Source organism: Asterias rubens, chromosome 18 (assembly GCF_902459465.1).
Source record: "Asterias rubens chromosome 18, eAstRub1.3, whole genome shotgun sequence".
NCBI classification, from domain to species: Eukaryota; Metazoa; Echinodermata; class Asteroidea; order Forcipulatida; family Asteriidae; genus Asterias; species Asterias rubens.
In genome coordinates this window covers 5,029,127-5,046,332 of record NC_047079.1, presented here as the reverse complement: position 1 = coordinate 5,046,332, position 17,206 = coordinate 5,029,127, and the positions used below count along the sequence as shown (strand labels likewise).

Sequence of the window (17,206 nt, the reverse complement as noted above, 5' to 3'; positions counted from 1 at the left end):
AACTCGGGTCAGCAAGCCGACTTCACATCCCAAATTGACAAGGTCCTCTGAACCAAGCTCTGAAACCACGAAGGAATTTTGTGCGTAGCCCTTTTAACACCAAACTTTCAAGTGCAACTTGCCCAAGTTTAAACATCAGCTCATTAAACCCATTTTCGGTTATTTTCTCGGGGAGATTGGATGTCCAATCTTTGCCCATCTTTTGCTTACGGATTATGCTGGTTGCGTCATTAAGCAGGTCTGTAATCCTGTCAGGTAGTTGACTTCCAGCCTGTGTTAGTGACGAACACATCAGCCAAAGAAACAGAGGAACCTCCCCTAAACTTTGTAGTGTGTCCGACTTATTTATTTCAGAAAATACATGATCATGGTGTTGGGAATCATGGTTGCTGAAGTAGTTGCGGATATATTCTTTCTTATTTTTGTCATCGAACCCAACTATGTTTACTCTTGTGAAATCTGGATTGCAAGCAAGTAATTTAAGGGCCGTAGATTGACGACTTGTTACGATAACCTTACAGCGTTTAAGCGACTTGAACGAGAGGACGTTGTTAACACTGAAGTCTTCGTTTGCATTTTGTAGTGTCTCAAATGAGATTTCATCTGCTCCATCAAGTAGGATGAGAACTTTCTCTGGGTTTTGTGTCATATAATTTTCAAAACTCTTCTTCCCAAATTCGTTTTGAGGCAATATTTGAGAAGATATTTCATCCGTAATGTTGAACTTTGCGTCCATTTTGTTTATTTCCAACAAAAAGACAAGCTCATACTTTGACAGAGGCGACTTTTGTTTTTGTTGAGTCACGTGAGTATCACTCTGTAAAACAGCCCAGTCATGAGCTATCTTCTTTAGAAGTGTTGATTTACCATACCCACTTTCAGCAGTGATTAAGATTCTGTTCTTATCCAAGCTTATCATGTCTCCGTATGACTTGAGAGGAATTTTCTTATACTCTGTTTGGGTTTTATCGGTCTCGTGTTCGCCTTCAATGTCAATGTGTATTGTGTGATCTGTTTCATGTTTTCCCTTAACTAAACCTGACTGCAATATGAGTGGCTTATCAAGTTCGTTTGTTTCTTGCAAAAGTTCTAAACTTACATAAAGTTGATCCATATCACGAGCCAAATGCTTAACAGTAGGATGTGTGTTCACTTTCATCGTCTCCAAGTAATGACTCACCAAAGTCTCAACCAACGCTTTGGAGGGCAGCTCCATCTCACCTGTATAAGTATTTAGCAATTCTGGGTTAATCAAGGAAAATTAACTAGTGTGGAACTTGCAGATAGTCAATAATCTATAGCTCTTAAAATGCCTACGGTCTCAATATTTTGTTAATATTTTTGTTCAGGGGACGTGCAAGTCAGAAGCCACGAAGCCAGGTTTTTTTTGTGCAATCTGCGAATCGCCAACAGAGGGATCACCTTAAGGGAATGGACTTTTTTTTAAACGTGTAAGTAATAAACCAAAATGGGACACTGGTTAAAGTTTTTAAAATAAAGCATACCTAATCTTTTGAGAATGTCAGTACGGCCGATCTCTTTAAGCGCCTCTTTCAATCCATCTTCAGCCGCCTCTGGGTCATGTCTGCACCAATCCAGTAGCATCCGAAAGACTTGTTGATTGAGGTCATTTGGATAATCGACTGGATATGTGTCAATCTTTGCAGCTGTAATACCCAAAGAAGTGCCGAGTCTCTTCCAATCTTTTCCAATATGCTCAGCTATGTCTCCTAACTTCTTCTCACCAATACCTGATGCATCGGTTATTGACTGGTGTTCCTTTAGTTGCTTGCAGTGAACTTCGTCTACCTTACTTGCTCCTTTGGATGTGTTTGCACAACCTTAACGGAGACAAGCAACCAGAAATGTCGTTTTAATTCAATCCTATTAATAAAACAATATACCTGGTCTGCATTTTATTCGATAAAGTTTTGCTTACTTATTTCGAATTGAAGGAAAGATGTCTCTGACAATTTTCACTAGTAAAGTTAAGCCAAAGGGTAACGACACTATGTTCCCTGGAGACAAACAGGAGCAACAACAAGGTGTGATTTTACTTACCTGGTAACATTTGGACAATGTCAGCACGGCCGAGTTTGAGAAGCGTCTCTATCAACCCGTCTTCAGCCTCCTTTTGGCTTGTTTGTTTTCTGACCCAATCACGCAGCATTTGATAGATCTGCTCTCTGACGTCATTTGGGTGGTCAATTGGATATTTGTCACTTTGTGCAGCTTTAATGCCTAAAGAAGTGCCGAGTTGCTTCCAATCTTTTCCAATATTTTCAGCTACGACTCCTAACATCTCAATAATGCCTGATGCATCTGATGTTGACTGATGTTCCGGTGACTGCGTCTTGCTACTTGCTCTTGGGGATGTGGGTACATAACCTACAAGACGAATAACAACCACACAAAGGGTTTTATCTTATAAGTAAAAAAAAACCTGCCTGGCGCGATGTTTTACTTGTTTCAACGAATTGCTGACACAATTCATGAGTGGAAGGTTTACCTGAGGTTTGTGGCAAATCAGTCCCGTCTGCCTCAGGAACTCGTAGTTTCTTCTCATCAGCTCCTGATGCATCCGGAGACTTCCCTTTGTTACCTGCTCTTGGGGATGTGGGTTCGTAACCTACAAGAAGTATGACAACACACAAAGGGTTTTATCGTAAAATCTTACTAACAAAATAACATGCCACTAACAAAATAACCTGCCTGCCGCGATGTTTTACTTGTTTCAACGTATTGATGACATAATGCGGTATTGGAAGGTTTACCTGAGGTTTGTGGCAAATCAGTCCTGTCTGCCTCAGGGACTTGTAGTTTCTTCTCATCAGCTCCTGATGCATCCGGCGACTTGTCTTTGTTACCTGCTCTTGGGGATGTTGGGGAATAACCTACCAGAAGAATGACAACCACACATAAAGGTATCTCCAAATAATTTTATTAATAAAAAACTGTTGCAATTTATTTTGGTACAAAGTATTGCTGACATAATTCATGTTGCCTAACTTTGAAGGTTTAAATGTAAATGTTAGTGCAAAAGCTATCCTGTCTATAGCATTAATTAAATCCATTGTACTGTTCACTTACAAGAAACTATGGACTTTGTTATGATAAGAATGTTATGTCAGTCACTATCTGCTCATTGTGATACGACAAATCAAAACAACTGGGGATATAAATATTCAATAAAATGAAAAATTGGGTTCAAGATTTAAATCTCTTATTCTCTTTCCTACACAACACCAATGCAGATCGGGGTTAATTAGAGCAGCGCTCAGTTCGTGTCTAATAAATACTCCACTTCAAGACCCCTTTACCAATAGGCCTACCTACCCACACCAGTCTGTCCCTCATACGATTTTGTCAATTTTCATTTGTTACCGTGATGTTCATATTTGGTAATAAAAGAAAGAAAACAAACCAAAACCAAACGGAACTTCCATGATGTGCTGACCTCTTCTGTCATCAACAATAATAAATAACACTGTGCACGGATTTCTTGTTCTCTATACAGAGAGACAATTATAGTGTTTCATATTTAAAAACAAAAATAATCCAACCATATTCTAACCTGGGATCCTTGCAGCTAAATCTCGACGACCTATTTGAACCAAAGCACTTCTCAACCATTCCCCCGCTTCTCTGCCATCAGCTTGCTGCGCACCCAACCAAGAAACTAGCATCGTGTAAGCCTGTTCTTCTGGGTTGCTCTCAGCAATTTCTGCTGGTATGAACTTAAGCTTGTCTGCGAGTTGCTGCCAGTCCTTGCCGAGGTTTCCCGCTAAAGTCCGTAGGAATGTCTCGTCTACTGCTTTAGGCCAAAACATTTTAGAGAATGAAACACTAATGATAATCTTATATTGGAATATTAATGTCTGTCTTAAATACTGTTACATGTAAGAATGCAAGAATGTAAGATTTTTGTAAAAACAAAATAAATCAATAGGGATTGGAATTCCTATAAATGTAAAGATTTGTTTTCCATCTTATTAAAACGTCGGTTCTAGAACGTTATCTCTGCACAATCCTACAAACTTCCTAGCACAAAATGAACCTGCCAGTCGTTCGGGTAAGTTTCAGATAATATTATGAAAAATCAAATGCAGCGTGAACAAAACAGTGTCACTGAATTTGAGATTTCGTAGGTTAAATGTTCCTTATATAGTTTCATTTTATTGATGATCAATCAACAATTAAAAGATGTAAAAAAAGACGAATTTCAAATGACTGTGTGGAGAAAAACAACACAAAGACTGACACGTCGAGAAAACGCAATGCAAATGAAAATGCGTCGAGAACAAAACAATGTCACTGAATTTTATTATTATTATTAATTTGAGATTTCGTTAGGTTAAATGCTCCTTAGTTTCATTTTATTGATAATCAATCAATTAAAAGGTGTAAACAAAGACGAATTTCATTTGACTGTTTGGAGAAAAACAGCACAAAGACTGACACGTCATGAAAATGGACTACTCACGTGTTGGGGCACCACCAAGCAAACCTTCTGCTAGTGTTAGATCAATGTTTGTCTCCGGTTTAATGCCAAGATCAAGAAGAGTCAAAGCGTCACACAACTGGGAAAATAAAGGGGGAAAGAAAATTTTGTCAAATTTATTACGAACGAGGGTCCTTGAATTCTCACATTTCTGCTTGGATTACTTCCGTTGTTTTCAGTACGGGTTTAATTCTTGTTCTATCTTCGCAAATCAACTTTTTCTTTTCATAATTTTTTGTCAAGATATAATACGAGCCGTCGTTATGCAACCATCCGGTATTTGTTCTTCTATTAAGTAACCTTTGTGATAACTCTTGGTCCAATCTTGTCCCTTTCCCGGAAGTGAGATAAAATACTGTTATTCATTTAGAAATCATGCAAAAAGTGAATGGTTCATAAATCAAAATTACTATTATGTAGACCAATACCTTGAACCTTTTGTTGTTTGTGTACAGATTTTGCAACTCGGGACGAATGGCCAACTTCCTGTGAATGATGTGTTTCAGGTCGGAGACGGTTGTTTTATGATCGAGTCGTAGACAGAGGGTTTTGGGGTTGATGGGCGTCTTGATAAATATCTGTATCATGTGATAAGAGTCTTTGCTTCTATAAGATGAGGCTTCGTCTCTGTAGAGATGAGAATTAGAATTTGATGTCTTAAAAAATTACAATACCTCAATTACTTCTGCTAGTAGACAATAAAGATATTTTGTTCGTATTAACAATTGAATTTAAATCCAAGTCAGAAAAAACTTGCGTAAAGCAGTTGAGCTGAAAAACATTTTGCTCAAGGAACTTCACCATCATAACACTAAGATTTTTGTCTCAACACAATCGTCCCCTTAGAAATGCAGTGTTTGGGCAGTGTGGAACTTGGACCTTCTTGAAAACTTCATAGTACGCCTACACCCTCTACTCTCGATACTGTTGAGTGAATGCACTACGGTACCTTTTTGCTTGTGCTCCGCATTGTTCTTTGCCCAATGATGAATCTGACGTGTTTGTCTTGGTGTATTGATGCTGTCCCGATGGCTTTGTCCTCTCTGCTAATGCAGACTTAAAAGCCGCCTGTCTACTCTTCTTGATTTTGTTCTTCCTCTCTACTGGTTTTGCCCTGGAATGATCATAGACGACCCTTAACCTCTTCCGGTCTTCATACCACTGTTTTAAAGATGGCTGGGACATGTTGGCGGCGCTTTGGGATGCAATCACTGAAGAATGATCAATGCTCAATGTTCTGAAACAATGGAATTGAGCCAATCAGTTTGTATGAACTTTCCTAGACTTGTTCCCAATCTGTGATCGCGGCTTTTATTTACCCGATAGCCACCAATACATTGGATGCGTTCGATTATCTTCTATGGGTCTACCCCGCGTTGCTCACCCGGGTGAGCCCCTGACAAGAGCTAATCGAACGATCACTCACCGCTCTCGTAGCGACATCATGCACATGGGGCCAGCCCCCAAGTGACCCACTCCACAATCAGGGCACTGGGGCTTTTACCCGGGTGAGCCCCTGAAATGACGCAAAAAGCTATTCGAACGTACCGGTGCAGACCGGTGTGGCGGTTTCAGTCTTCCGCCGTGTTCAGTTTTCCGGGTGACGTAGCCGGACATTAATTCACCACGTTGTTGGAACGGTTTAAGCTATCCGGTGTGTTCAGTTTTCCGAGTGACGTAGCCAGACAAAAATACAGCCGCAAGTACACTGGCGAGTACTGTAGTTCTCTCAGTGACCCCAAATTGTTTATTATTACGATTCTTTTCTGTTTAGTCACATTCTCTTGCCCCATCTTTACACGTATTCATGCGTACAGCTGTAAGCAGGTCACACTGCTTGTGCCACACCAAATTCTCTCATACGATCCACGCGTTCGCCGCTCGTTGTACTCGTGGACGCCGCCATGACTACAGCTACCGGAGAGTAATACGGATGACTCAATACAGCACTAAAAATTTACTACTTTTGCTTGCTGTGCGCAGGCATCGCATGACGTAATGTTACCGTATTTGGTCATTCGGAAAACTTAACACGGCAGGAAAGTTGAAACCGCCACACCGGGGTCGACCCAGAGGGAAGCTAAACGAACGCACCCATTTATTGCCTGGAATAGCGCCCTCTGGCAGATAACCTCCGTCTATCTAGCCTACGATTTCGCTCGTCCCCAGTGCCTTGCTTTAACCAAAGGCGCTGGGATGGGCAAACGTATCATGCACTGTCATTGGTTTAATAATGCGCAGTCCCATCATGCATCACACTCACACTGCACCATATTATTTCTATGCATTGTACGTATGACGTACTTCCTGAACAAGAATCTGTGCGAGCGATTAGCCCATCCCAGCGGTCCTGGATATAGACTGGCCGCTGGGGCCGAGCGAAGCCTACGATCGCCCGGCGCGTGAACACACTTCGAGGCTCGTAAATAACGCCAGAAGAGTGGCCTTCTAGCCCCGTGTATCATCACCTTTCACCTACATTCATTTGACATAGTGAAACGAAGTCAAATTTTACACCAACTTTACATGCAAGTACATCCACATGCATGTACAATACTGTATACACAAGAGGAAACAGCATGCAGACTGCCTCATTCCATATCTGTTTGGCTGCGCATACATTACCCGAGACCAATCAAAACACAGATACGGAAGCTTTTAGTCACTGCATTATTTTATCCAATGACACCATTGTATCCAATGGAATAACCGGTTCTGGGTAGCAAACACCTGTCTTGCAAATCATTTCCTAAAAAGAATACTTATGCAGACAAACAATGCGCACTGCGCAGACCGACCATGTAGCGCTAAAAATTACAAAACTTGCATTCCCTATAAGTGCTTTTATGTTAAATTGAGCAAAAATGAACGACAGTTTTTAAAGTATATTGTATTGTTCTGTATGAAGAAAAAGCGCCAGCGTCAACAATTAAAAATGGACGACAGTTTTGAAAGTATTGTGTTGTTTTGTATAAAGAACTTGAGTGTCAGCGAAGCCGATATGCTCCCAGGGCTCACGGAAGGACTCCGGGAAACTATCGCGGGTTAAAGTAATCCTTTTGTGCATTCCCTGCCTATATTCCCAATCTTGAATCATTTGATTTATGTCAAAACGTTTGTACATAACAAGCCTGATGAAAGAAAAATGTGTTTTTGTTAACTTCAAGGTTTATTGCCAAGGCCGATCCAAGGTACAATGGAGGAGGCTGGTACACTGAACCAAAAATATGATTACCATAACAATGCCAAAAATTTACATTTCCAAGCGTGTTATTATTTGGGCAAACATGGATGGAAATTTATGAAAAGGTGTTGTTTTGTATGAAGCAAAAAATTCAAGGGGCCGCAGATAGTGACCCTGGGAAACATTTTGCTAATTCATATGTAGCCATAGGCCTATTTCTTTTGCACTTTCTCAACCTATATAAGATTTATGTTTTGAAACAAAATATAACACAAGAAGTTTATTTTAGTTGTATTGGTATTGGCGACTATCATAGGTTTTTAACTACATTGTTAAACAGCGTGTTGTATGCTGAATTTTGCAGACTTGATCGGTTCAAGCTCAGAGTAGTGAGTAATACCTTTACATATTGTTTCCGCATGGCTGCATGCCTTTGAACTTGTTTACTGCTAAGTTTGACAAAATGTTTGCAGTGAGATAATGCTACTCTCACACTGGGGAAAATATGCTAGCGAATGTGCTTACGAATGAAAATACTTAACAATCGCTCAAACTTCGCAACATTCGCCACAAATTCACTACGTTCACAGGTCATTCTCCACCTCCTTACGAAGACTCTGGTCCTTTTATGCTGCTCTCACACGGCAAATATGCAAGCGAATAATATGCTATCGGAAGGACATATTTGACAATCGCTCAAACTTCGCAGCATTCGCCGTGTCTTCGTAAGCGTTGGTAACAAATTACGGAACGTTCACAAATTATTTCCTACCTCCTAACGAAGATCGCCCAATTTACAAACCGGTATGTTAATTTCAGCGAATGTTGCGAAGACGGTCATTCGGCGTGATTTTCGTAAGCATTGGTAACGTTGGTAAATCATGCGTAGGCGTTTGCAACGTTCGTAAAGTCGTAAAGGCATTGGTACTGTTGGTAAAGCGTGCGTATTATGCGTAACATATTGGTAAGGAGAGGTTTAAGGACGACAGAGAACATATTCATTATCAAATCGCAACTTTTGGGCTAATTCATCGCGAATTTCAAACATTCGTATTCGCAAGATATTCGCCCAAGTGTAAGAGTAGCATTAAGGAAGGTTTGGCTTAAAAGCAGTGGACACTATTGGAAATTACTCAAAATAATTATTAGCATAAATCCTTTCGTGGTAACGAGTAATGGGGAGAGGTTGATAGTATAAAACATTGTGAGAAACGGCTCCCGCTGAAGTTATGTAGTTTTCGAGAAAGAAGCAATTTTCCACGAATTTGATTTCGAGACCTCAGATTTAGAATTTGAGGTCTCAAAATCAAGCATCTGAAAGCGCACAACTTCGTGTTTCAAGGGTGTTTTTCCTTTCATTATTATCTCACAACTTCGAAGTCCGATTAAGCCCAAATGTTCACAGGTGTGTTATTTCATGCATATGTTGAGATACACCAACTGTGAAGGCTAGTCTTTCACAATTACCAATAGTTTCCAGTGTCTTTAATGCCAGTAACGGTGACGTGTCAGGTTGAAAATTACTGGCAAAACAAAACAAAATCTTACGTGGTAAGAGACAGCCGTTAGATTTGAGCAATGCTGAGGTTTGTTTATTCGCGGACCGAGTGGATTACATTCGTCGTATAACATTTTCATCAAAATAACGCTGTATTAACGCACATGACAATTTATTTTGTTTCAAACAAACTTTCCTTTATCTGAGGGGACGTTGGGGTGTACCTCTTGGACCCTGATTGGTCGTCATGCAGGATTGCCCAACCTCAAATGAAAAGTCAATTGTAAACACCGTCACTGCAGTAGGTTTGATGTGGAAAAGATTTTGGAATTTATCGCACAACAAATTCGAACCATCGGTTTAAGCTATTGGACCCTTTCGGTACAGAAAACAAAATAAAAGTTCACAAATTTACAAATAACTTACAGGGTTTACAGAAGGAAGTGGTGAAAGACTTCTCTTGAAATATTATTAGTCCATGAAATGCTTTACTTTTTGAGAAAACAGTAAACCAATACCAATTCTCGATATCGAGAATTACGGATTTATTTTAAACACAATCATGTCATGACACGGCGAATCGTGCGGATACAAGGGTGGGTTTTCCCGTTATTTTCTCCCGACTCCGATGACCGATTGAGCATAATGTTCACAGGTTTGTTATTTTATATAGAACTTGTGATGCACGAAGTGTGGGCCTTGGACAATACTGTTTATACCGAAAGGGTCCAATGGCATTAAACTGAAAAGACAATGTTCTTTAATCCAAATTTTACTAAAATCTGAGAGTAGGAAAATTGAGAAACATGTTTTATCCATTTCCATTCACAATAGTTATAACAATGTGTAACTTCAATAGTACGAACTTGTGATTAATTTGAGTTAAGCAATTTGGTATTTTTGGTACTTTGTGATCTTGAGAACGTAACTCAGTTACCTTTAGCTAGTCAAAGCTGCCGTTGAAATAGAGTGAAGTCAGTCATACAGCTGGTTGGTAGGTGACACTCTCCCCTGCTATCCACCAGGCCACGACACCATGTAAAGCAAACTGGTTGCTAACTTTGAAGTGTATCACCATGAGCCTTCTGCGTTCTCATGTAATCATAGGCTACTCTTGGAAAACGCCTCGTGCTGTATTTAAATTAAAACATTTACATCGTCATAGCTCCACTGGTCATACTGGACAGATCATCTGCTCCCGCGGGTGGGGCTTGTCGTTTATTCCGTACCTCTCTTGCCTCTAACCGTTAACGGTGGGCTCCTTTACATAAATGGGCGTAAACCCAAACCCCGCGCACGATTATACCCGTATAGAATATAAAACATACAGGTCCATGCACAATACCTATACTAGTTTAGACTTATGTTTATTGTGTCGACATGACTTGACTTTGCCGGCATGACTATAAAGGAACTGTTTGGGTTTGCAAATAGGAACAAGCGCAGGCCGGTATAAAATCGCATTATATCTGATTTAATAATACAAACGTTATAAGGGGATCTAATGTTTCATGTAGTTTTTTTTTAAACCCGTAGATCGATTGAACCCTGTATAAAAGTGTGAACACTTTGTGAACGTAATTAGGTCTACCGTCACCCAACATGTGACAAAATTCATTTCAAAAGTTCGAGATATCACCAACATGTTCTTCCGCGAATGGAAACATGAGAAAGATTTCCATCACGCACAAAATATTTCTCATAAAAAATGTGTGCATGCTATTAAATGGTGTTTTTCCTTTCCTACTCTAACGAACGTGACCGCGTTTGATGACCAATAATTGAGCCTCTAAATTTTCCCAGATTGCTATAACTCCCGGGTCAGACTGGAGTTGACCCGGATCCCGACGTTGAACATGATGTAATGCTTCTTTTTATAGAATAGGTCATGGTTTTACGCGAGATCTTGTTGTAGCCTACGAGAGCTCCATTGAATCGCTTGTTTTTATCGACGTGATGAGAACCATAGGCCTTTTTTTTCGAAACGACGGCTTCGGCTTTGGATTCGGCTTAGCGGGCTAGCTTGGCCTCGCCGATTGTTTAATTTGCGCGTGTTTTGCGTATACATGTACGCACTCAGAGGAGAGAACCGTGAGCCAAGTAGAATCCGAAGCCGAAGCCGTGGTTTGGAAAAGGGCCAAAGCAGCCCCATGTTTAATAACGACGCACCTGCCGAAACACATTACCTATTTCCGGGTCAAGTAATAGTTGACCCGGACAACCTAAAAAATAAATGTGAATTTTCCCCTTTTCACCATTCCGGGTAATTTAACCAGTTTCTTATCATTGCTTTTATTTTCCTTATTACTTGTTTTGTTTTTCGAACTGTTATCATTTCTGTTCTTTCTTTTGCTATTTTGTAACTTTGGTTTGTTTTGTAGTGGTCGAATAAGTAATATTATTATTATAATAATAAAATTGACCCAGAAAATTGCATGAAAAGGATATGGAATCCGGGTCACGCCTTACTGACCCGTTATTTTTTAGTGGGTTTCTTGGGATACTGGCCAGTCTTTTGACAACTACCAAAGGTTTAAAGTTCCGTGGGTTCAGGTCGTGGTAATTAGGACGAATGCACCCCCACCCGGCTACCAGCAAGCCACACCCCCTCCAAACGTATTATAATTTGTTTGGTCTGATGCTTCTACTAACTGTAGATGTTTTCGAATAATGAATAAGTTGGAAACCAGACTGTGGGAAAAAATGTGGAATGTTGCTGGTACCCTGTATCGCATACCAATCGTTTCAGTGTGTGTTTAATTTTACGTGGTGTCCGACAGTATCTCGACGTGGTGCGCCTGCTGCATGCATATCATTAATTGTTTACATCAAAATTTGACAGCTGGGAAAAATGGAAAGTGAGTGAACGGGCGGAAAAACCATTTTAAAAAATACTGTTTTTTGCAAAACGTAATAAATATTAACCAGTGCCACACCTGTCAATGTGAAGATAGAGCAACAATGGAGAGATAGTAGGTATGTAATTACTATATTAAAGCTTCCAACGGAGGGAAAGGGGCAAACAACAAATGAATGGTTCTGAGTTCATTATTCAACAGTCCTTCTGACATGTCCAACTCTAACGCGGCCGCCGGAGCATGGGGAAAGAAATATTTGTCTACCTCTAAGTCTATTGTCGGCCGCAGCATTCAGGTTACATTCATCCATTCCTTGCCCGGTGTGGTGGTGCTCTGAATCAGAGTCTGATTTAATGTCACCAAATTATTTTAAAATTGTCCCCAACTTAATTATTTCAAATTTCAAGCCATATAAGGAAAAGTTTCCGTATGGCGCCACCACTTTTTTATTCGATATGAAATAATATAGTATCTTATTTACCTCAATGAGATATCCCTTTTTGTAAAAATGAGTGAAAAACTGGTGGCGCCATACGGAAAGTTATCCGCGGAGACGATAGTGGAACGAACCTCATCACTGTTCTAGGAGTAGGTCTGACGGGTCCTTCTAAAACTTAAAACTTTTATTTTTATAAAAGCCGACAACAAGTCCAGAGTGCCGTGGTGATAGAGTGATGTGGTGATAAACCTAGTCCTAAGATATAAGGAATTTCAGACGACTCGTCAGTTGGACAACTTGACATGATGTCATCAGCTGACAATGACATCTTATTTAATGACAAACAATTATTTGGGTAAAAAAAAGTGCAAAAAAAACCCCAAAAACTTTAATTAAGTTTTGATTTTTTGAGATTTACCCCTCTCCTCCCATTCTTTTCCTGCTGAAGAACAGATTCTAAAGGTCGGTGACCTCAATTGAGGCAACACACAGCCGTGAAGATGGTGCTCAAGAAGCGAAAGCACAGCACGACTCGTCTTGAGGATGTTCCTCTTGCGGACTATGGAGCTGATGAAAATATTACAGACAGTGCGAAGATACAGTGGGTCAACCAACCATGGGTAAGTATTAGACCGAGTAAAAAAAGAAACATGTTTAGTGTCCCTGCCCACTTCTTTTTCTAGAGGCCGCCTCCTTTTTTATTTTATTTTATATTTTATTTTTTTGTGCACATTTTTTTTATTTATGAAGACAGGGTTACTTCAAGCGATCTCAGCTAAAACAATCTGAATGTCTTGTCTTGACCAAAATGTTTCATGTATTGTGTTTGAGCAATAGAAAATACCCTATATTTGGTATTTAAAAAAGAATGGTGGCCATCCTTCCTTTTTTTGAGAAACCCGGATGCTAAACATGTTTTGTACTCGGCCTAATAACCTTTTAAAGCCATTGGTGGTTTTGGTAAACAGTATTGTCCAAAGGCCCATACTTGGTGTATCACAACTTATATACAAAATAACAAACCTGTGAAAATTTAGGCTTAACTGGTCATCGGAGTCGGGAGAAAATAACGGGAAAACCCACCTTTGTTTCCGCACGTTTCGCGTGGTCATGACATGTGTTTACAAAAATCTGTAATTCTCGTTGTCGAGAATTGATAATTGTTTTAATGTTTTCTCAAAAAGTAAAGCATTTCATGGAATAATATTTCAAGAGAAGTCTTTTACCATTACCTTCTGTAAACCCTGTTATTTATTTGTAAATCTGTGAACTTTTATTTTTTTTTCTGTACCGAAAGTGTATAATGGCTTAAAAACCCCTGCCCCACCCCTTTCTCAAGGATTTTGATGGACCTCCAGACCTACAAGTTGTCAGGTTTGTTCACTGAACTCAGTCTCTACATCTTAAGATTTTCTTGAAAGAGGCAATATGGTCATGAATCGCATAACAAATTAAAGATGATGCCCTTGCAATCAAACCTTTAAAGGTATTGGACACTATTGGTATTTACTCAAAATAATTATTAGCATAAAACCTTACTTTTACGTGTAATGGAGAGCTGTTGAGAGTTGAAAACATGGTGAGAAACGGCTCCCTCTGAAGAAACATAGTTTTTGATAAAAAAGTAATTTTCCACAAATTTGATTTCGAGACCTCAGAATTAGATTTTGAGGTCTCGAAATCAAGCATCTGAAAGCACACAACTTCGTGTGACAAGGGTGTTCTTTTCTTTCATTATTATCTCGCAACTTCGACGACCAATTGAGCTCAAATTTTCACAGGTTTGTTATTTTATGCATAATGTTGAGATACACCAAGTGAGACAACTGGTCTTTGACAATTACCAAAAGTGTCCAGTGTCTTTAAATCCCTTAATTCAAATGTAAAACCTCTAGAATGTAGTGCCCCGTGTATTCAGTCTGCTTCATCTCATCCTGCAAAATGGAAATGTTGTTTTAAGTAAATTTTGATACAATCTTGCCCCTGGATCTCGACTGGTTACTTGTCGCCCTTTTTTTCTTTTTCTTTTTGTGCTATTTATAGGTTAGGGGTGTGCTCCGTGGCATGGCGATCCTTAGCTTCATTTCAGTCAGTTGCAACACCCCAAAAACGTTTGAAATCATACCACACTCGAACTACATCACGTTTGTCATCGACATCATGGTGTCCGTCATCTTCACTGCGGAGATGTTAGCCAAGATGCACATGAGAGGAATCGTACGGGTAAGCGATCATCCGCAAATCTTCTAGGCGGGAAGGAATGTTAATAATAATGTAGTAGTATGTATGGTTTGAGGCATTGCAGGGTGAGGTATCAATACATATTTGGTTTGCGGTAACACCATGTGTGTATCTACTTGCCAGGTAGAGTTTGTTCTTAGAGAACTGTCTTTCTTTATTCTACTACCTCGGAGTAGTTTAACGGATGTTCAGGAGGCTTCGAGAGACTTCTCAGTTCTGAACAGAACTGTCCTGCTTTTTAACTACCCGGGCGGAAGGTATAGAAAATTGGCTGGGACTACTACTTCAGCTTATAGGATCATAATAAACTGCACTACCGCGGAGTCAGTTCTTAAATTGGTCTCAAATTTCGACTAGCTTGCTCTAGTCAATGTAGTAGTACGCATCCTTTCCGTCAATACTGACGATGGACTGTGCTGCGGCTGTTGCTGAGAAGTCCGATTCTTGCATGGCAGTCTCTGTCACAGTTGTTGCAGACAAAGGGGAAGGTGGCTGACACGGGTGGGAGCTGCTACTCACAATTACCTACTCTGCCTCTTCTCTCCAAGGAACATTAATAATTACAATAATAAGAGGGAGGTTCAGCTGAACAACAACAAACACGTGTTGAACAGCATTTGTGTGCTTTATGGGAAATTCTGTTGTAGTGCAGATGGTTTAAACGTGAAATTTGTTTATCTTTGCATATTTAGGGCGAGGCCCCCTACTTGAAGGACAATTGGTGTGTCTTTGATGCTTTTATGGTGGTGTTTGTTTGGGTGTCTGTTGTTCTTCAGGTAAGTAAAAATGGTAGACATTTCAGGATTCCTGGAAAATTGCATTGCCCCAGTTTTTAATTCTTTTGGTACAGAAATACAAAATTGTACATGTCACATGTACAATTTGTGACTGGTATTCTGCTCATAAGTGCTAAGCAGGTTTTTTAAAGCAGTATTTGCTGTTTAAGCAGCTCTATAAAATTGGGCCTACATGTAGATATTGTTTGTTATATGTAAATGACTGAATATTGTTTTTTTTAAAGGCATTGGACACCTTTGGTAGTTGTCAAAGACTAGTCTTCTCACTTGGTGTATCTCAACATACATAAAATAACAAACCTGTGGAAATTTGAACTCAATTGGTTGTCGAAGTCGCAAGAGAATAATGGAAGAAAAAAAAACCTTGTCGCATGAAGTTGTGTGCTCTCAGATGCTTGATTTTGAGACCACAGCTGAGGTCTCGAATTCAATCTAAATATTTTAGTGAGAAAATACCTCTTTCTCAAAAACTATGTTACTTCAGAGGGAGCCATTTCTCACAATGTTTAATACTATCAACAGCTCTCCATTGCTTGTTACCAATAAAGTTGTTATGCTAACAATTATTTTGAGTAATAGCCAATAGTGTCCAGTGCCTTTAAGTGTATTATCTGATTGCACTCTAGTTTTTCCAGCTGACTGATGTAGTTGCGGGCAGTACATCCTTGTCCATCCTCCGCTCTCCACGCCCTCTCATCGCCGTCAGATGCGTCCGGGTTTATCTCAAATTCCAGCTACCTAAATCGAGAGTCATGTCCATCTTCAAGTAAGTTTGACTCCTCCCCAACCCTCTAAGTTTTCGATAGCATTCATTATAAGTTGATCAATTAACCCCATTTACAAGGAGATCCAAAATGGGCACTACCAATCTTCTTATCCAACCCGTACAAATTGCAGTAACAAAGATGTGATTTCTCCGTTATTAACCAGAAATACGTTTTTGACGTCTGTGGACATCGTGTTTTGTGTTAGGAAAAAGTTCATTAACCCTTTAAGACACAAAAGACATCTTAAGCCCTATTCGCACGACAGCACTTTAACTGGGGTCCCTTGCTTAATTTTAGCATGGTTGTAAAATGTTGCAATGTTTGACAATATTTTACAAGGAAACTGGGATAGTAAAAACTGTGCGTCCTTTCACACGAGGTAAAATTTTACAACCATGCTACAATTTAGCAAGGGACCCTTGCTAATTTACTCTCGTGTGAAAGGGGCTTTTGAGAGGCAGATGCCAGAAGAATAACCCACATGCTTGGAGGTTCATCTTCTAGAGCCTCAAAATTTCTCTCTCTCTGGATCAATTTTTTATTTTTTTTGGCTATCAGGCGGTCCGGTCAGCAGGTTTGGAGTGTGACAATCTTCCTAGTGTTCTTTCTGGTTCTGTACGGAATGCTCGGTGTACAAATGTTTGGCAGTCTCTCATCACACTGTGTACTTAACAACACACACGATGAGTAAGTACATCTTGTAGTGTGCCATGGCCAAGCGGTTAAGAGCATCGAATTCAAGTTCGGGGGTTTTAGTGATGGGAGTGTGAGTTCATGTAGTTACAGGCTGAAAGGCTTCTGACCAAAAGCCAGTGGACACTATTGGTAATTGTCAAAGACCAGTCTTCTCACTTGGTGTATCTCAAAATATGCATAAAATAACAAACCTGTGGAAATTTGAGCTTGATTGGTCGTCGGAGT

General features: G+C 39.9%; 2 protein-coding genes across 12 annotated transcripts in view; one reads left to right on the top strand and one right to left on the bottom strand.

Annotated features, from left to right (window-relative positions):
- Window positions 1-10,505, bottom strand: LOC117302377. Of its 5 annotated transcripts, XM_033786305.1 has the most exons (11): window positions 10,121-10,505; window positions 5,451-5,738; window positions 4,930-5,128; window positions 4,484-4,580; window positions 3,575-3,814; window positions 2,775-2,894; window positions 2,510-2,629; window positions 2,062-2,388; window positions 1,506-1,841; window positions 1,033-1,221; window positions 1-978 (listed from the first exon to the last, which is right to left on the bottom strand). In XM_033786305.1, the coding sequence occupies exons 2-11, from the start codon at window positions 5,684-5,686 to the stop codon at window positions 23-25; spliced, it is 2,820 nt and encodes a 939-aa protein (XP_033642196.1). In that variant the 5' UTR covers window positions 5,687-5,738; window positions 10,121-10,505; the 3' UTR covers window positions 1-22. The 5 variants fall into 5 exon arrangements, with proteins under 5 accessions (XP_033642196.1, XP_033642194.1, XP_033642195.1 ...); XM_033786303.1 differs by having other exon boundaries at window positions 1-1,221; XM_033786304.1 differs by having other exon boundaries at window positions 1-1,221; window positions 3,575-3,811.
- Window positions 10,506-12,016: 1,511 nt separating this feature from the next.
- Window positions 12,017-17,206, top strand: part of LOC117302676 (sodium leak channel non-selective protein-like) — a 52,845-nt gene continuing 47,655 nt past the window's right edge. For 6 of the 7 annotated variants that reach the window (XM_033786662.1, XM_033786665.1, XM_033786661.1 and 3 more), the window contains exons 1-6: window positions 12,017-12,159; window positions 12,929-13,100; window positions 14,524-14,703; window positions 15,414-15,497; window positions 16,145-16,284; window positions 16,844-16,972. In XM_033786662.1, the coding sequence (XP_033642553.1) occupies window positions 12,981-13,100; window positions 14,524-14,703; window positions 15,414-15,497; window positions 16,145-16,284; window positions 16,844-16,972 (653 nt within the window). In that variant the 5' untranslated portion in view covers window positions 12,017-12,159; window positions 12,929-12,980. The remainder of the gene's footprint in view (window positions 12,160-12,928; window positions 13,101-14,523; window positions 14,704-15,413; window positions 15,498-16,144; window positions 16,285-16,843; window positions 16,973-17,206) is intronic. The other variant, XM_033786659.1, reaches the window with a different exon arrangement.

Coding starts and splice junctions, on each gene's coding strand:
- LOC117302377 (XM_033786303.1), bottom strand. CDS start 5,686: ATGTCCCAGCCATCTTTAAAACAGTGGTATGAAGACCGGAAGAGGTTA. Junction 2,630..2,774: donor TGATTTGCCACAAACCTCAG/GTAAACCTTCCA, acceptor TACTTCTTGTAG/GTTACGAACCCACATCCCCA. Junction 1,842..2,061: donor CATTGTCCAAATGTTACCAG/GTAAGTAAAATC, acceptor GTCTCCGTTAAG/GTTGTGCAAACACATCCAAA.